The sequence below is a fragment of the Sarcophilus harrisii genome, chromosome 1, assembly GCF_902635505.1.
Source record: "Sarcophilus harrisii chromosome 1, mSarHar1.11, whole genome shotgun sequence".
Lineage (NCBI taxonomy): Eukaryota > Metazoa > Chordata > Mammalia > Dasyuromorphia > Dasyuridae > Sarcophilus > Sarcophilus harrisii.
The window spans coordinates 532,655,282-532,676,096 of record NC_045426.1 but is presented as its reverse complement, the minus strand read 5'-3'; the positions used below and the strand labels follow the sequence as shown (position 1 = coordinate 532,676,096).

Below are 20,815 nucleotides of genomic sequence, written 5' to 3'. Positions count from 1 at the left end.
TAGGACAAAGAAGGCACTTAATAAATGCTAGCTGACTTCAATATATTAAATGCTTAAATATGTGTGAATTACTTCTCTATTCAGTTTTATTTCATTTGTAAACTTGAATTCAAAGGATCTTTGATGTCACAAATATGTATTTTCTTATTCTCAGAAATATTTTGTCCCAATTTTCCTGTAAATCTTCGACAGAGAATCTATCAAACATATTGGAGGCCTTTTTTTAAAACTTAGATATCATGCAGCTCTCCTGTTGTCTGTATGCTAACATTTGTTTCTCCTATAGGACTAGATCATCTTCGTTTATGATTTTACAAATAAGCTGTATGCCAGTTCTTTATTACAGACCATCTCTAGTAGTTTGTTGCATATTTGTAGCATCATGCATCTCTTCCAGTTTTCTTTGATTCACCAGAAATTTAATTATATATACACGCATATATACAGATGGGTATTATTATGCCTTCCTTGGCATTATACAGTATTAATAGTAAAAAGAAAACTAAAGAAAATTCCTTGTTATTTCACTTACAAAGCAATATGAAATAAGTATATATGTAATTTCATTACAAAGAAATTTTGACAAATGCATGGTTGGTTGAGGTGAACTTTTTTTTTTATTTTTTATTTTTCAGAGTATATATCAAGTCCTGGCTTTATTAGAAAATACCGATTAGTGACCATTTCCCCAAATGTTATCATTTAAATATCCTTTACATCATCCAGGATTTTTTTTTTTTTTTTTTAATTTAATAGCCTTTTATTTACAGGATATATACATGGGTAACTTTACAGCATTAACAATTGCCAAACCTCTTGTTCCAATTTTTCGCCTCTTACCACCCCCCCTCCCCTAGATGACAGGATGACCAGTAGATGTTAAATATATTAAAATATAAATTAGATACACAATAAGTATACATGACCAAAACGTTATTTTGCTGTACAAAAAGAATCAGACTCTGAAATATTGTACAATTAGCTTGTGAAGGAAATCAAAAATGCAGGTGTGCATAAATATAGGGACTGGGAATTCAATGTAATGGTTTTTAGTCATCTCCCAGAGTTCTTTTTCTGGGCATAGCTATTTCAGTTCATTACTGCTCCATTAGAAATGATTTGGTTGATCTCGTTGCTGAGGATGGCCTGATCTATCAGAACTGGTCATCATATAGTATTGTTGTTGAAGTATATAATGATCTCCTGGTCCTGCTCATTTCACTCAGCATCAGTTCATGTAAGTCTCTCCAGGCCTTTCTGAAATCATCCTGTTGGTCATTTCTTACAGAACAGTAATATTCCATAATTTTCATATACCACAATTTATTCAACCATTCTCCAACTGATGGACATCCATTCAGTTTCCAGTTTTTAGCCACTACAAAAAGGGCTGCCACAAACATTCGTGCACATACAGGTCCCTTTCCCTTCTTTATAATCTCTTTGGGATATAATCCCAGTAGTAACACTGCTGGATCAAAGGGTATGCACAGTTTGATAACTTTTTGAGCATAGTTCCAAACTACTCTCCAAAATGGTTGGATTCGTTCACAACTCCACCAACAATGCATCAATGTCCCAGTTTTCCCGCATCCCCTCCAACAATCATCATTATTTTTTCCTGTCATCTTAGCCAATCTGACAGGTGTGTAGTGGTATCTTAGAGTTGTCTTAATTTGCATTTCTCTGATTAATAATGACTTGGAGCATCTTTTCATATGACTAGAAATAGTTTCAATTTCTTCATCTGAGAATTGTCTGTTCGTATCCTTTGACCATTTTTCAATTGGAGAATGGCTTGATTTTTTATAAATTAGAGTTAATTCTCTATATATTTTGGAAATGAGGCCTTTATCAGAACCTTTGACTGTAAAAATATTTTCCCAGTTTATTGCTTCCCTTCTAATCTTGTCTGCATTAGGAGGTGAACTTTTAATGTTGTATTCTGATCTACCAAGTCAGATATTTTAATGCATGATTAATGTGTGCTCTGCATTCTCTATGTTTCAGAAACTGCATAATTGGAGATGTTATATGGCATGAAAAATGGTATTATTTATTTCTCATTTTCATCAAGGACACTATTTTATATGAACCATTCTAATTAATAGGAGGAGAGGAACAAGAAGGAATAAGCAATTATATAATGCCCCTTGACAGGTACTATGCTAAGTAATTCTTTTTTTTTTTTTTTTTAAACAAATATCTCATTTGATCTTCACAAATCTTATGGGATAGGTACTGTTATTATCCTCATTTTACGGTCAATGAAATTGAGGCAGAGATTAAGTAACTTATCTAGGGTCACCTAACAAGTAAGTATTTGAGGCTATATTTCCACTGAGGTCTCCCTAACTGAAGAATCTTACCTCATTCATGGTGCTACTTTGAGCTACTCAGGTACCTAGTATGTGAGGAGGCAAATAAATCATCAATTACTTATGTCCTCTTGGTCAGTTTTGGGGATAATAACATGTGGTATTTTCTAGTCATTTATCTTTCCAATTCTCAAATTGGAGATTTGAGATCAAAGCTTTCAAAGTATGCTATTTCAGACATGGATTTCTTTGGTGTATTCTTGATATGGGCTAGTTGTTTTTCCTAATCTCATTTTCTTAAGTTAATTGGTACTTCATCACATAGTTCACTGGTATGTTATATATTAAGAGTCCAAATGGGGTAGTTCTACAGTCATTAATAACAGATCATTACAGAAATACTGACATATCTTTTCAATAATAACATATATTGTCCTGATTTAATTTTAAAGTGCTTAAAGTTTAGTTGATTTTCATGTAGTTTTATTTTCCCCTTTACTACTTTTTACTGGTTTATAAAGCTCCAAATCTTTTGCTCTCTTCTGTAACAAATAACTTAACTATTGGTACTCTAATGTAGAAGCCTTGTCCAGGCACTAAGTAATAAACATACTATTGAAGGAACTTAAGGCACTAAGTAATAAAAATACTATTGGAGAGCTTAATAATACAAATTTTTGATATTCTCATTATAAATGAAATCAGGAAATAAAATGTGAATAGAAAAATGGCTCAGAGAATTGACTCTAATTTATAAGAAATCAAGCCATTCTCCAATTGATAAATGGTCAAAGGATATGAACAGACAATTTTCAGATAATGAAATTAAAACTATTACTACTCATATGAAAGAGTGTTCCAAATCACTATTGATCAGAGAAATGCAAATTAAGACAACTCTGAGATACCACTATACACCTGTCAGATTGGCCAGAATGACAGGGAAAGATAATGCAGAATGTTGGAGGGGATGTGGGAAAACAGGGACACTAATACATTGTTGGTGGAATTGTGAACACATCCAGCCATTCTGGAGAGCAATTTGGAACTATGCCCAAAAAGTTATCAAACTGTGCATACCCTTTGATCCAGCAGTGTCTCTACTGGGCTTATACCCCAAAGAGATACTAAAAAAAGGGAAAGGGACCAGTATGTGCCAAAATGTTTGTGGCAGCCGTTTGTAGTGGCCAGAAACTGGAAAATGAATGAATGCCCATCAATTGGAGAATGGTTGAGTAAATTGTGGTATATGAATGTTATGGAATATTATTGTTCTGTAAGAAATGACCAGCAGGACGAACACAAAGAGGATTGGCGAGACTTACAATGAACTGATGCTGAGCGAAATGAGCAGAACCAGGAAATCATTATATACCTCAACAATGATACTGTATGAGGATGTATTCTAATGGAAGTGGATATCTTCGACAAAGAGAAGATCTAACTCAGTTTCAATTGATCAAGGATGGACAGAAGCAGCTACACCCAAAGAAAGAACACTAGGAAATGAATGTAAACTGCTTTGCATTTTTGTTCTTCTTCCCAGGTTATTTATACCTTCTAAATCCAATTCTCCCTGAGCAACAAGAAAACTGTTCGGTTCTGCACACATATATTGTATCCAAGATCTACTGTAATCTATTTAACATGTATAGGACTGCTTGCCATCTGGGGGAAGAGGGTGGAGGGAGGGAGGGGAAAAATCGGAACAGAAGTAAGTGCAAGGGATAATGTTGTAAAAAATTACCCTGGCATGGGTTCTGTCAATAAAAAGTTATTAAAAAAAAAAAAAAAGAAAGAAAAAAAGAAAAATGACTCAGAGATAAGTAAATTAAAGAATGGGAAGAGTTGGTTTTATTATACCTCTTAAAGCAACAAGAAATATAATGATCATAGAACACTTTATCTCTTACTGTGATACTCATGATAATCCGATAAAAAAGCCCTCTAAAAAAAAATCAAATAATACTCCCCCCCTCCCCCCCTTTCAAGTGGCTCTTCTTGATAATGAGATGATTCAGGCCTGTTCCAATGATTTGTGATGATGAGAACCATTTACACTCTGAGAGAGAACTGTGGGAAGTGAGAATGGATCACAACATAGCATTTTCACTCTTTTTATTGTGGTTTGCTTGAATTCTATTCTCTTTATCATTTTCTTTTTACTTTCTGATTTTTCTTGTGCAGCAAGATAACTGTATAAATATGTATGCCTATATTGGATTTAACATATATTTTTACCATCTTTAATATATATTGGATTACATGCCATCTAGGGGAGGAAATGTGGAGAAGGGGGGGAAAATTGGAACACAAGGTTTTTCAAGGGTCATTATTGAAACAATTATCTTTGCATATGCTTTGAAAATAAAAAAAATCCTTCAATAAAAAAATACCGCCTCAAAAAAAAAAAAAAACCAAGAAGATAATTACAGCATATATGCAAATATGTTTTAGACAACTAGAAAGTAATGAAATGCTATGAAAGTATCAATAAGCTTCTCAAATTAAACTAGTCTATACTTTAATATATGGTAAAAATATGTTTAAAAAAATAAGGCCAATGGCTTGTAAAATCACATACAAACCAAATACTGATTATGTTATGAAACTTTCAGGAAGATAATTGGAAGATCCATAAAGTAGCAAAATACTTTGAAATACATAATACTTTGAAAAATGAAACATACCTTCTCACACACAGGCAATGGATGATTTATTGATTTGATAGGTCAACTTAGAGACTAGCCTTAAGAGACTAGCTTGGGGTTTTGCATTCAGCTTTGGCTTATTTAATATTTTTATCACAACTTGGAAAAAAGCATACCTTATATTCTTTTCAAATTTTGAAGATAACACAAAGCTTGGAGAGAAATAACACATTCATGAAGAGGATGTCTAGAGATCTTGGCAGGAAAAAACAATAGGCCAAATAAAATATGATGAAATTTAACAAAGATTCTTGTAAATTCTTATACTTAAGATTTGAAATTTTATTTCATTAATAGAACCAAGAAAAAATTGTACACAGCACCAAGAAGATTATATGATGATCAACTAAGATGGGACATGGCTCTTTTCAGCAATAAGGAGATTCAGGGCAATTCCAATAGTCTAGTGATGGAGTGGGGAGGGAAGGTTAGGAGTTCATTTTCTATTAAAATATAGAAGTTATTGCAAACCCTAACTGTAAAAACGCACCAATATAATCGGACTTTGTATACAATAGCTAAAGAACCCAAACTCTTCAGTGAAATAGCAAATTTGTCTGGCGGAAGATTTGACAAATTCCCATCCACTTGCCCTCTTAAAATAAAAACAAAACAAAACAAAAAATGCAAAAAAAAAATCATACAGCTAGAATTTTGATATCTGAAATATTTTTTAAATAAGTTGTCCATAGGACAACTGGCTTAGCTCTCTGTTAGAATATTTCCAGGTTTTTCTCTTCTCAAAGATGTTGGCTTGTTAACACTTCCTTGTGCACTTGCTGTCCTTCTTTCCCCCACCTCCCTCCCCCCAAGTACAATGGCAAGTAAGGCTCACAGTTTCTTAATATTCCTCAAACCCGTTTCCTTCCCATAAAACCTCACCCTGTAAAAACAACTAAAATTCATAGTCTTTATCGGCCATGTCAATGGCCCAGGCAAACTTCTCTCGCTGAGTTTTGTTATAAATTTTCTCTATCGGGATTCCCCACTTCTTACACCAAGCAACTGAGATCCTGGGATCTAAATAGTTGAGTTTGGAGGTTCCTAAGGCAATCTGTTTGTTCTCCTCTCTGTCTGTGGCCTGAACCTCCAGCTTCATCAATTGCTCCTCCAGCCTCTGAACAGCTTTATTCTTAGTTTCTACTACCTTTTTAGATTTGACATCGTTTTGGACCTTGGCCTCAGCTTTGGCACGTTTCAGATCTCTTCGGGCATCAGCGAGCTGGTCCTTCTTGGCATCAATCTTAGTCTGCAGGTTCAGCATGGACTTCTCAAAAGTTTTTGGTGGTGCCCTCTGATGGTTACACAGAATTGCAACAGCTCTGTTGGCACGGTTATAAGAAAGGATCTTTGCTGGGATATTTTCATCCGGGGCAGTGAGCTCCTTTAGCTGCTGCTGTAGCGTGATAGAAGCGTTGTACGTACGGAAAACCTTGGCTGTCAAGCCTTCCATGAGATCTTGAAGGTGTTTGTTGAGGATACTGGTATTTAGTCTATCAAAAAGATCATCCTCAGGCTGCTTGTTCTCCATAAATAGCTGAAGATTCTTAAAAACCCTCTTCTCAACAGGGACCTTGTTGTAGTATCGGATGGAATCCTTTCCTAGGAAATCAAACTCAACCACGTATTCCTGGCCATCCATCTCTGGATGTAAGTTGATGTGCTCTACTCGGAGGGAACAGCAGCCCACAGTATCAGCTGTCTCTCCTTCTTCTTTCTCATTGCCAGCTCTCAGAGCAAGCTTGTCAATGAAGTATAATGCTACAGCCCTCTGTCGGACTTTCATTTCCTTGGACTTCCAGTCTTCTCGGTATTGGTTCTGGATCCTGTCTATGCACTTCTTCAATCTACGGGCTGTCTCATACTTCTGCCAATCTTTCTCTCCCTTGATTCGTGAACTAGGGTTCAGCATAATGTACTTGATGGATCCTTGGATATTCTCAGTCCAGGACACCAGCCAGGTAACCTTGTTATCATGTCGAACTTCTTTCCATTTATGTCCAGGGGGAGGAGGAGGAACCTTGGCATCTTTGCTACAGTTGATAATTATATCTTCAGGCATAATCCGCCTTTTCAACATTCCCATCTTGGGATGGTTGCCTCGGCCCCGGAAAAGACCAGGAGGTTCAATCTTGAAGTTGGCAATTCTCTCTCTGTGATTGTCCATTACACAGAAACCATACTCTTTCAATAGCCTTTCATTTTCCTCTTTGATTTTCAGTTTTTCTTCCTTGCTCATTTGTTTTCTTGCTTCCGACTGGGCTTTGAAATACTGGCTTATCTGGTTGAAGTCACACTTGCTAAGACTGGTGATATTATTTTTTTCTTCATTTGTCATCTCCTTTCTCCAGTCTTTGAAGAAATTTTTCCTAAAAATATCCTTAGTAGTATATTCATGGTCAAGCATTTTTGCAAAGAATGTAGCCACTTCTTCTGCTTTGGGACTCAGCTTTATGACTTTACCATCATAGTAGAACTTGACATTTTCTGGCAGAGGCTCGTAAGGTGGAGCAAACACAGGGCCTTTATGTTCCAGGAATTTCCACTTGATGTCTTCAGGATAGCGCTCTTCTTCCCACCATTTCCATTTTTGCTCCTCCTCTTTCTCAGGCTTCTTCCTTTTGTTATCTGGTTCAGGAAGTTTGTTATCTTTGTTGTCCTCCTCTTCCTCTGGTTTCCACTTCTTCACTTTCTTGATATCTTCTGTTTTTATTTTCTTGGGTTTATAATCAATATCATCATCCTCTCGAGGTCTCTTTAAAGGCTTGATATCTTCTTGAGATAAGGCAAAATAACCATCATCATCTGGTTCATCTTTAATACGAGGAGGGCTAGAAAAACCATTTTCTTTCTTCTTCTTCTTTATGTTTGCATCTCCAGATGGTCTTCCCTTTTCTTCCTTTCGTTTCTCCTTGTCTCCATCTTTGCATTTCTTTGAGCTGCCATCTTTGTGTTTGGTTTTCTCCTTTTCTCTGTGTTTCTTCTCTGAGGAATCTTTGTGCTCACTATTACTGTGCTTGAACTTTTCCCGGTCTTTTTCCTTGTCCTTCTTGTGTTCTTTGTGTCGGTGTTCATGATCTTTGTATTTATCTTTGTGTTTATGACAATCATTCACTTGGAAATCCGCATCGATCTGGCAGTCGTTGTGCAGTTGATCCCCACTCATGTCGGACATAGCGGCTGCACCAGCGGGACTGGGTGATAGGAGGCACAGACTGCTCGGACCCCGGCCTTGAGTAAGGAGATCAGGCCTCAAAGCAAAGGAGGCAGTGGGCGAGTGAGGCCAAGGAATCAGCAACAGCAGCAGGGTTGCTGTTCGGGCGCCAAAATGTGGAGTTCTTGTTCTTTAAAATAATATAATATGAGATGGTTCTTTCTGGGAGAAACTCTCAGGGAGGTTTTCTGAAGTCAACCTCAGTTTCAGTTACTCCAAAAGTGGAGTCAAGTGGCTCACTGAAGCTCTATTTATGCTGAGTGTAAAAGGCTGACTCCGCCTTCTGGAGGCAGGGATTAAGGGAGGTGTGAATTCAGATATCTCTTAAATCTCTCAAACGTGTGAACTCCCAAACATGTGAACTACTTAAATATTTCTTGCTTCTTTGAGCTCTCTAAAGGTGTGAACACAAGCATTGTTTCTATCAGTTGTACTTAGTACCTTGCTTCAAGTTCTGGCCCAAAATATCTCCTTCTAAGATCAAATCAATAATATTGAACCATGCTAAATTAGATAATTATTGTTTCTATCAACTCTAATGGCTTAACAGTTTGTAAAGATTCCAACAAAAATGGAAGAGAATTATAGTAGAATCAAACAATATTTTGTTTACAGGAAAAAGATGTGTGCATAGTGTTACAATAAGGGAATGTAGAAAAATCCATTATGCTTCAGGTACAATAAAAAAGTCAGGGATGACAATTAAAAGATATAAACAGAAAAACTACAATTTTCTGAAAGTTACTGTAGACAAAGAATTGAACTGAACTAAATATCATAGCATCTTAATTCTTAAAGGAAGTACAATTTTAATTCTTTGGATATTATATTAGTACATAATATTATATTAGTATATGCCATGTAATAAAAATACTGATGCTAAAAAGATGTTGTTTTTGTGAGAAACTTAGGTCATCAAAAGCACTTTGTAATTTTTCAAATGCAACCCAGTTTTTTCTTCTATTTAATCCCAGTTCATTATCAACCACAGTCTCTTGTCTATAGCACATGTACGTATAATACATAAATACCAATGTAACAGCTGTGTTTTCCATCCAATTGTATACCATAGTTTCCTTTCTATTCCTACTCCATATTTTCTACAAATCTATTACTCTTATTTTTCTGATTGGGTGATAAATGTGGATAAATGTGTGATCCTAAGAGGTTGCTAGCTGAAAGTTATTTAACAGGTGAAAGAAGAGCAATAATGTAGGATGGCTTAGAGTTAGAATGTATGAAAGGAATTCACATTTAAAAATGCAAGAGGAGATGGAGTTAAATTGAAGAAGGCTTTGAATAACAAGTTCAAATGTTTAAATTTTATTTCATACAAAATGAAGAGGCACTTAAGTTTTTTTGAGTGGAAAAATTCAATTAAATAAACATTTATTAAGTGCCTAGTATGTGCCTAGCACTGTGCTAAGTGCTGAGGATACAAATTAAAAAAATGAAAAACAGGCCCTTAAGAGTGCCTACAATCTATGTGGGGAAGACAACACACAAAAGAGAAGAAGGAACTTTGTAGAATCAAGGCATCTTGTTTCATGGAGTTGAAACCAAGCAGAGCCACAGATAGAAAGTGGAATGATTTACAAGCATGCTATGAGAAGGATGAAATGGATAGGGGAGAGAGTGGATGAGGCAGAACTGTTTTAATTAGAACAATAAAGAAGTAGTGGCCATGCGAGTGGAAAAGAGCAGTCAGATGCCAGAAAAAGTTAAAAACAAAATCACAAAGACTTGACAACTGATTAAATATGGTCTTCTTGTTTTTAATGGTTCTTTCCAGTCCTGCCTATATAATGTTAAATGTAATCTTTCTAAGTTAAAGGATTAAAGAAAGTTTCCAGAGAAGATGAGATAGAGGTATAGGAGTTAGCTCTGTCAAGAAAAGTGAAAAAAAAAAAAAAAAAAAGATAAAGAGAAATAAAGGGGAATGAGGGAAATTCAAAATACTTGGGCTTAAAAAAAATTTTTTTTAAAGAAAAGTAGGGTGTCAGATAATTTGGTAGTGATTTGAGGAGAGTAATTGTTGGAATCTTTACAAAATAAGCAGAAAGATAGGCCTCTGAGCTAACCGGGCTATATTGAAGGACACAATAAAAGATCTGAACTTTTATCAGCTGGCTGTGATTTTGGGTGATTATTTACTTTCGACTGAAACCAAGGCTGCCTCCCAAAAACCTCCCTGAGAAACCTTCTCCCAGAGAGAACCATCTTATTATTATTTTAAAGAAGAAAAAACACCAACATTTTGGCACCCTGAACATGGTACTGACAGGCCCTTCAGTGGATTTCAGTGGAAAAACCTCTGATCCTGATTTCAGTGGAAAAGCCTTTATGGAAAGTCAAGGTTTGATTATAATTTTGGAGATCACTGAACTTTTAGAAACTGTTAAGTACATATTTCCTTGGTTCTCTATGGAAAAGGAATTGGATTTAGACGAGTGGAAATTAATAGGAGAAAAACTGGGTGAATACTACAGATCTAATTCAAACTCAATGCAGTGGAAATTTGAAAGAGAGGATCTTTTTTATAATAGAAATGCACCTGACTCAATTTCCAAAGACATAATTAATACATACAATTTAATATAATACAACTGGCTATAAGAAGTTATTTAAGTGTTAGAATGAAGAAAAAGAAAGTGCAGCAGAGAGAGGTGCCAACTAAACTAGGTGATAAGCAGGTAGAATCAGATAAGAATGGAGTTAAGTACAATTCTGAGTATGATACTTCACAGCAGGAAGAATTAGATCATGACCCTCCCCCCTCAATTAACCCTTCATGGGTAGAGGAAGAAGGGGGAGGGAGAGAGACAGAAACACAGTCAGCTTCTCCTGTGAAGCCAAATATGACAAGATTAGAAGAAGCATTAATTAAGGCAAAAAATGAAAGAGACGATATATCTGATTTTATAAATGCATATCCTGTGATTGAAAAGCTTGACTCTTCAGGTCAAAAGGAGAGAAAATACACTCCTTTTAATTTGGAAAAAATTAAAGATTTGAAAAAGGGTTGCACTCTTTATGGGGCTTCATCCTCTTATGTGAAAATGTTACTAGATAATTTGTCCTTATGAAATTTTAACCCTCAATGATTGGAAATCCATAGCGAGGACATGCTTAGAACCGGGACAAAATATATTGTGGCTTTCAGAGTTTCATGAATTATGTAGGATTCAAGCCCAACACAATAGGCAAATAGGAGCTATTGTACAAGTTGCTTTTGACCAATTAGCTGGTGAAGGTCAGTATGCAGAGAATTCAGAACAGATTTATTATCCCATAACAGTATATGAGCAAATTTCTAAGGCTGCAATAAAAGCTTGGAATTCTCTCCCTGGACAGAAAGATGGAAATAAAGCTTTCACAAAAATAGAGCAAGGTCCCAATGAACCTTTTGCAGATTTTGTGGGATGTTTGCAAACAGCTGTAATCAGAACCATTGGAGATAATGCTGCTACAGAAATAATGATGAGACATCTGGCTAAGGAAAATGCCAATGAGATTTGCAAAAGAATTATATGGAGACTAGACAAAGATGCTCCTTTAGAGGAGATCATAAGACGCTGTGCTACAGTGGGCACAAATGCTTATTATACCCAAACTATGATGAACATGGAAAGATAGGGTCCCTCTTGGCAAGGGACTTCTAGAGAAATTCGTCGATGTTTTTAGTGTGGAAAAGTTAGACATTTGAGAGCTCAATGTAGATATGGAGATAGAATGAGAAGACAGGGTGAGAGAAAACCCAAAACTCCATGTCCAAAATGCAATCAAGGCTTTCACTGGGCCTCTGAAAGTATATTGACCCAGAGAAGTAAGAGGCAGGGCCCAGCTCCTAAGTATCAATCAAAGGATAGGTGGGGCATGATAGCAGCTGAGGTTACACCCAGAGAGTCTTTAGAAATTCAGGAATCTGATGTCATTAATTAATAGAAAAGCAATCAGGATTACAGTTGGGGAGAATACCGGCCTTTTAATCAAACAGGGAAGTATTAACACAAGACAAGACTGTTTCAAGTTCTTCAAAACAAAGGAGAAGAATCAAGAAACATCTGATATGAAAGAGCATAGCTGATAATGAGACTGTTAAAATAACTTTAAAATCTTCATGAATCATTGGATTTTCTAACACAAGATGAGACTCTTTCAGTTCTTGAAAACCAACAAGAATCAATGGGTTCCTTTTGGACTATTTTTAGGACTTATGGACATGTATAATGTTGTATATGAAAAATTGTTTACCTCAAAGCTTACAGGAATCATTGGATTCCTGGCACATGAACTAATGGACAATGTGTAAATGTGTAAATTCTCATGTTAATTCATGTTGTTTGTTACATTACTACTAGCCTGTGTTATATTGCTATGTGCTTATGTAACTATGTGTAATGCCTACCATATTGATGGATTTATGTACACCTTGTTTCAAGTGAGCCCTCAGGAAACCTGCTAATCTGATTTGATTTTTTTATTTCCTTTGGTATCTTCATCTCCCTTCCAGAGACGTGAGGGAAGGCTTGATCACCTTTTTGCAGTTCTCACCTCCTTAAGAAGTCAAGGAGGTTATGATCACCTATGTTCTAAATCAAAAGAAAGGGGGAGATGTTGGAATCCTAGTGTCAACTCAACTTGAAACAAGGTGAAAACTCAAGGGTGATGTCAGCATCCTGGTGTTAAACTCAATAGAATTGATACAGTGCTTATTGGTTCACACCTTAGAGTGAATCCTTACAAGGTGATAAGTTGCTAATACTGGTGGAAACAATGCTTGTGTTCACACCTTTAGAGAGCTCATAAGTATCTAAGTACTTAATGGAGTTCACACGTTTGGGAGATTTCAGGGTTTAGAAAGAGATATCTGAATTCACACCTCCCTTAATCCCTGCCTTCAGAAGGCCAAAGTCAGCTTTTTACACTCAGCATAAATACAACTCCAGTGAGCCACTGGAGAGAGTTACTTGGGAACATTGACTGGGGTGGAAGAGGGACACTCTGAGAGGAAGCCCAGAAACCCTCTCTCAGAGGTAAGAGAGATTCATTGCATCTTCCACCTTGGTGCTGGCTGGAGGCTGAAGAAAGCAGAGGCAGAAGCAAAAAACAAAGCTGCAAGAGCTCTTGGAACTAAACAGAGAGATAAGCCTCAGCTAACCGGGCTATATTGAAGGACACAATAAAAGATCTACAGCTGGCTGTGATTTTGGGTGATTATTTACTTTCAACTGAAACTAATGCTGCCTCCTGAAAACCTCCCTGAGAAACCTTATCCCAGAGAGAACCATCTTATTATTATTTTAAAGAAGAAAAAACACCAACATTTTATAGACTGCAGCAGAGAGACAATTAAAAAGCAGCAAGGGTCCAGTTGAGGTTAGAAAGTTAAATATGTATTGTGCTCAGTCAGCATTGATTTGTAGCTTCCTTTAGCAGTGCTCAGGGGCTTAAAGTAGGAAGAGGAAAGGCAGATGGTGGGAATTAATCAGAGCTTGCTAATAATTAGAGAAGGAACACTGAAAGGACAAGAGCAAAAGGGTCAACAGAGAAAAATATTAATATGTGTTTAGAACTCACTGAATCTTGTGTAAGTACTCCATCCTTTGCTGGAGGCAATAGATCCTTGGATTTGGAAAATGTAAGGTAAGACAGTGGTCTTATATCCATAAGTGAAGATAGCTAAGAGAACACAGAGCATGAAGGAATAACAAGGGAAGCTTGAAGAGTATTCATTCCCCCTAGAGTAGACAGCAACAGACCTCTTTTAAACTGTAAGTTCTTCCATTAGATCAGAAGCTCACTGATGACAGGGGTTGCCTTTTCCTTATTTGCATCCCCAGTACTTAGCACAGTGCCTGGCAAATAGTGGGCAATTAATAAATGTTTACAGATTGATTGCCTGTAGTTAGAGCTGAACCCTTGAATTAGGGTAGCTTGATGATTCCCAGTACCAATGTTATCAAAACCAAATGGAAATGAAGGCCACTAAACCTTACATAAAGATTCCTACAAATGCATATTGACTTAGAAATCCATCTTTAATATTATCTGTATTGTAATGTATTTTTATTTTGTTTATTATTTCCCAAATACGTTTGAATCTGGTTGGGGGGCACTTGATGAACACTTAGGAGTGTCACTGTTTCCTCGTTGATACCTGTGCTCTTTTTTGTTTTGTCTACAATGTGACTAGAACTGACCGATACCTACAAAATGGGAAGGGAAAGAAATGAGAAGGGATACAAAAAGGGATATCACCAGAGAGCTTTGGACATGATGGTATTCAAGCCTTGATTGGAGAAGAAAGTCCATGACGATCTTAAACTCTGTGACATGTCATAACAAAGTATATTAATTTAATAAGATCTTGCTAGTTTGACAGATATAACTTCTTTCTTCTATGAAAAGGCAGTAGTATTTAGAGGGAATCAAGAAGTACTTTTTGGATGGGATTTTAACTGGGACCTGAAGGCAAAAAAAAGTATATGGAGATGAAGGTATATGCTCAAGTGGTAGGGAAAGAATTCCTGCCTAGAGTAGTATTTATAGATTCCAGAGATTAAGGCAACAATGCAGTTAGTATTTTAAAAGAGGAATTTAAATGTTAATATCTGCAGTAAATTTGTCCTCTGATATCCAAACTATATAGGCAATTGATACAAACATAAATGCCCTCCAACAATTCTTCATTTTCCTTTTTTATCATCTTTTCCTGTCTTATGGGTATGAGACAGAACTTTAAAACTGCCTTAATGACTATTTCTCTATTAGTAATTTAAAGCATTTTTCCAAATGACTATTAAAGAGTCTTTTTGAAAAATGACAGTTCATAACTTTTGACCATTTATCTACTAAGAAATAATGTTCTGTTTTATAAATGTGAATCAGTTCTTTCTCTATTTTGGATATAAGGCTATATCAGAGAAACTAGATATTAAAAAAAAATTCCCTTTTGCCATTTTCCCTTCTAATTTTCACTATAATAGAATCATTTCTGCAAAATCTTTTTAATCTTATGTTACCAAAAATCATCTTTTTTATTTTCTGTAATCCTATTGCTTATTTAGTCATGAGCTGCTCGGCTATCAAAAGGTAATTTCTTCCATGCTCTTCTAGTTTTTTTTATGAATGACCTTTCAGATCTTCGTCTTGTATTCATTTAGAGCTTATTGACATATGATATGAAATACTGATCTAAACCTAATTTTGGTCAGACTGTTATAACAAGTTGTCTAAGACTTTTTGTCTCAGGGAAGGGGTGGGCGTGGAGGAGTAGGAAGGGGCTTCAGATTTACTGGACACTGTGCTGCTATATTTGTTTTTGTTGTTGTACCTAATCTGTTGCATTCCCATACCTAATATGTTGCATTCCCTATTTTTTTATTAGTACAAAATCATTTTAATAATTATTGTTTTGTAAAATAGTTTGAGATCTGGTGTTGATACAGCCACTTCCTTCCTAATTGATTTTTTTCACTGTTACCTTTGAGATCCTAGACCTTTTATTTTACTATCTTATTTTCTAATAATTCTTTTTAATTGCTTTTGCATTACTGTTTTATATATTACTTAGTAATTTTCATTAAGGATCCCTTAAGATTATGCCCGTTGAAGTCTTCTGGGATTTGAATGCTACCCATGGATGAGGAAGAGTGAAAAAGAATAGAGAAAATGTAATAATAAGACTAAGTGAAAACAAAAACAGGAGGGAATGATAACTGGTCACATAGAAAGAAACCCAGGAAGTGACAGATAGAGAACGATAATAAAGAGACCCTATATGGTTTAGAAGGTATCAGAATGCATGTTTACATATAGGTAAATGCATGTGTATGTATGTATGTGAGTATATGTAGTTATGTGTGCTCTATGTATATATAGATTATGTATATGGGTGTGGGCATGAATGTATATGAATATATATATGGGAGTGTGTATGTATATATCTATATAGTATATATAAACATATATTCTATAGCCAGCTTGGCAGAGGTGGGGAGGATGAAAGAGGAAAAAAAGAATAAAGTAAAAAAAAAAAAAAAAAAAAACACCCAAAAGAACAACCTACAAAGAAGCAAAGATAATATGGACACTCATGAATATAATTTCTTCTACTATTATATATCCTTTCTTGAACTGAAAATTGTTACCTATTTTAAATCCTTTCTGATGTTCTGCTGGGTTCATGACAAGTTCTGTTTTGTTTTATTATCCTTTTCTGTCTTTAAAAAAAAAATAAACAACATAGATAGCCATCAGAATAGTCCAAATGAATTGATGAACTCTTAGAATATAGATTGAAGAATACTTTTTTCACTGTTATTTTTCTTGTTTTTTTTTTTTTTTTTTGCAACATGGTTAATACAGAAACACATCTTGTATGATGTCATATATGTAATTGATATCATATTGCTTGCCTTCCCAATAGGTAGAGAAGGGACAGAAGAGGGAGAGAGAATCTGGAATTCCAAATTTTAAAAATTGAATGTTAAAAAGACTTAACAAAGAGTATTCCTATTGCAAAGATGTCACACTTGATGAAGATTGCTTTGCAGTGAGAACATCCCTTAAGCCACTCCTCCCCATCCCTTTCAGAAACTAGCCTGATGTGTATGTACAGTTACTTTCCATGACTTAGGAAAAAAAAAATTCTTTACTCAACAAGTTAAAATGAATCAGTTATTGAAGAAATACCAACTTTGATTATACTATAAGTTAGAACAATGTAATATAGCTCCCAAGAAAGCTAATTCAGTTTATGTATAAATTAACAGAAATCTATATGGAACAATGGAGATAATAGTTTCACTATTTCTTGTCCTTGGTTACATCATGATTAGAGTACTGTGAGTTCAGTTCAAGGTGCCAGTATAAATGACAAACTGGAAGGTATATAGATGACTATGACTCAGGATAGTGAAATGTGAAAGGCAAATGAAAACAATGAGAAGGAGGTACAGGTATGTAATCTGAAAGGATTACAGATAAAGGAGATAAAAGACAATAGATTTAGAACAGAAAAAGATAGAGAGTTTAATTATTTCATTTTAATAAATGAGAAAACTGAGGCCCAGAACACACCTATATAAGTAGTAAATGGATGACCCAGGATTTGAACCAAGATCCTCTGAATCCAATACAGTCCTTTTGAACTATGCTGACATCTGTTAAACATATAGGAGGAATTAGAGTTATTTCACATGGCTCTAAAGAACAGTAAATAACTCCTGATGGTCCAAACCTTCTCTGACCAGTTTAACTGTACGTTATGCAACTTAAATAATGTTCTTTCCTCTGCTTTTGAAATCCTGACCGCCTTTTTCTTTCCTTCATTCCTGACCTACTAAAACCCTTAATCCTAAATAATTTATATTATTATAAGACTCTTGATACAGACATGTCTGCCAATTTCTACATTCCTGAAAGACTCTTAAAATGCTAATAATTTCTGGTTCTTTGAATTTTACAAGATCCTCTAGTGATCAAGAAGATCATTGGGTCTTAAATGCCAAGCTGAGAAAATCCCATTTTATCATAGAGGCAACAGGGAGCCACCAAAAGGTATTGTAGAAAAGGCAACAAACTTCCCTTCATCCTATCACTTCCAGGAGCAAATACAAAATCTTGTTTGGTGTTTCAAGTTCTTCATAACCCACCCTCCTCCTTTTTTTCCACCTTTTTAGTCTTATACCTTATTTCCTTATTACATACCCTTTAACCCACTGATCCTGCTGTCCAGAGTATTCCAGACAAGACTTTCCATCTTTTAGCTCTGAGCATTTTTCCTGGTTGTCTCCTGTGTCTGGAATGTTTTTTCTCCAAATCTCTGCTTCCGAGTTTCTTTTGAGTCCCAACTAAAATCTCTTCTATGGGAAACCTTTCCCAATCCTTCTTAATTCTAGTACCTTTCCTCTTTTAGACAGTCTCTCTTGCTTATAACTTGTTTGTGCATATTTGTTTGCTTGTTGTCTCTCCCACTAGATTGTATGTAAGCCCTTAGAGAGAAGTGATTGTCTTTTGCCTTTTTGTATGCTCACAACTTCGTAGGGTGCCTTGCACATAAGAGGTGATTAATAAATATTTTTTGATTGATGGGGAAGTGACATAGTTATAGTATCACCTGTTTGAAAACTTTAAAATGTTCCATAGTTTCTATTCAACCAATGTGATATGACTCTGGATAGATGTTAAAAGCTTCCATATTCTAGCCTTATATCACATATTTAATCTCATTTCTTTATATTCTTGCCTACTCTAATTAGGGTAGCTTTCTATAAGTATTTCTTCATAATTTCACCTTAATGTACTCCCTCTTCTATTTATACTTAGGTAAATCCTTTCTATCCATTAAGGTCTAGACTTGCATCCCTTCCCTACTCTCTGAAGCTTTCTCCCATTACTTCAGTTCATTGATTTTTCTTTCCTGTACACCTATAACACTTCAGTCTATACAATGAAATATATTACTTCATATTAACTTCTATTATTTCCATTTCTTATTAGCTATTACTTACTATTTTATTTCTTGAACTAAAAAAAAAAATTTTCTTCAGAGTAAAGAATACACCTTTTTCTACATCTTCCATACTTAAATGACTTAACACTTTGCCAATTTACTCTGCAACTTGCTTTAGAGGAATATGTTCACTGCTTTTTAAAGTCATTGCACCAATTTCTTTCTGAAGGGATAAGTGTCACTTTTTTTTTTGCCAAATCACTAACAATTTACAAATAATTACATTCAAATTATAGGAGTAAATAAATGCAGAAAAAAACTTTAAAAATGTAATTCTCATTTCTTAAAAAAAAACAAAACTAAAATGCTTAAGATTACATGGGTTTTTTCTTTAGTACTGTCCATAGTTGGTCCATGTCAATATAAAAAAAAAAGAAAAAGGTAATACCACCTAACCTGATTTGCTTACTGTGTCACATCAATTGGAGTATCACAATGTTGTTGACTGTTGTATTCATTATACTTGACTATCTGACTACTGATTCACTAACTAAGCTAATGAAGTTGGTCTTTTAAAAGGGGACAAAAAAGAGTTTTTGAAAAGAAATGTGGAAGAAATAGTGCCATACCAAATCACTCTGGAGAGCAATATGGAAGTGTGCCAAAGTCATTGAACTCTACATATTCTTTAACTCAGCAATACTATAACACTACATGTACAAAAATTTATGACAATTCTTTTCATGGTAACCAAAAAGTGGAAACAAAGAAGAAGCCTACCAAACTAGGAGTAGAGAGTGGCTAAACAAATTATTGTTTATAAAATGTAGTAGAATATTATTGTGCCATAAATTAGATAATTTCAGAAAAAACTGGGAACACTTAAAAATCCATAGAATAAAGTGAGCAAAGCTAGAATAATTTATAGAATGACATTATAAAGAATAATTTTGAAAGACTTTAGAACTGATCAATACAATGATAACCCATAATTTCAGATGACTAAAGCTGAAGCATGATGCCTACCCCATGCCATTGAGAAAAAAGAATTGAGATGAAAAATGAGATCATATATTTCTGGACATGGCCAGAGTAGTAATGTGTTATGACTATTTTTATGAGGGTTTTCCTTTTCTTTTTTAAAAATATTATTGTTCATTGGGGAGGAAAGGAAATAAATGCTTGCTAATCGGGAGGAAAAAGGCAAAAATTAAACTAAAATAATCAAGAGCCAAGAAGAAGTAATCAAATCAGTTATGTAAGACTTTCCCTTCATTGATGTTATGAGTTGTATGGATCAATGCAGGTAGAATGATCTCTTTACTTACCTCAAGTTCTTTCTCCAAGAAAAGTGTTATAAACTGAAGGCCTATAATAGTTTTTTGTGAAGGTAGGGCTCAGCAGAAAGAAGGGTTTTTGACTCAATAGTAGAGACTCTTAACCTGGAGTCCAGGGAACCCCCATGAATGGAGAGGGGGATATAGGGAATTTCTCAACTTGGAGAAAAAAATTACATCTGTATTTTCACTAATCTCTAAGGCTTCAATGAACTGCTCAAGGGTTTCCTTCCCCCTTTTCCCCTCAAAAAAAAGTTATTTCCTGTTCTAGACTAATCTTGAGTGCTTTCTTGAGGATGTAGCTTCAGAAAGAAATGGCAAGATTCAATGAATTTTATTTCCTTTTTTGATAAAGTTACTAAACTGGTAAATCAGGAAAATGCTATAAATATATAGATAGCCCGCTTACTTCACATTAATCTTGTGGAACACAGTTGTGAATTAGATGATAATATTAATAATGATATATTCAAATGGATTCAGAATTGGATGAATGGCCTAATTCAAAGAATATTCAATAATGAATGAAAGTAATTGGAACAGAATGTCTTCAATGGGGTTCCCCAGAGATCTGTTTTCAGTCAAAAAAAAAAAAAAAAAAAAGATAATGCAATGTTGAATCATATGAATAAAACTGCAGCCTCAAGAAACAAAGGGATGATAATATCTGTGTACTGTGCTCTGGTTAGACATCTGAAATCCTATATTTAAGCCAGTTCACACAGGCCTTCCTTACTATCTGCAATGCATCTTCACTCTCTGGACCACTGGATTTT

The 20,815-nt window shown here is 35.1% G+C and overlaps 2 protein-coding genes across 8 annotated transcripts in view; both read right to left on the bottom strand.

Moving 5' to 3' along the window:
- Window positions 1-20,815, bottom strand: part of ATP9B (ATPase phospholipid transporting 9B (putative)) — a 451,952-nt gene that overhangs the window by 132,878 nt on the left and 298,259 nt on the right. The gene's annotated exons all lie outside the window — the stretch shown is intronic.
- LOC105749344 (DNA topoisomerase 1-like) lies at window positions 5,438-8,640 on the bottom strand. The gene has a single exon (XM_012541587.3). The coding sequence runs from the start codon at window positions 8,202-8,204 to the stop codon at window positions 5,925-5,927; it is 2,280 nt and encodes a 759-aa protein (XP_012397041.3). The 5' UTR covers window positions 8,205-8,640; the 3' UTR covers window positions 5,438-5,924.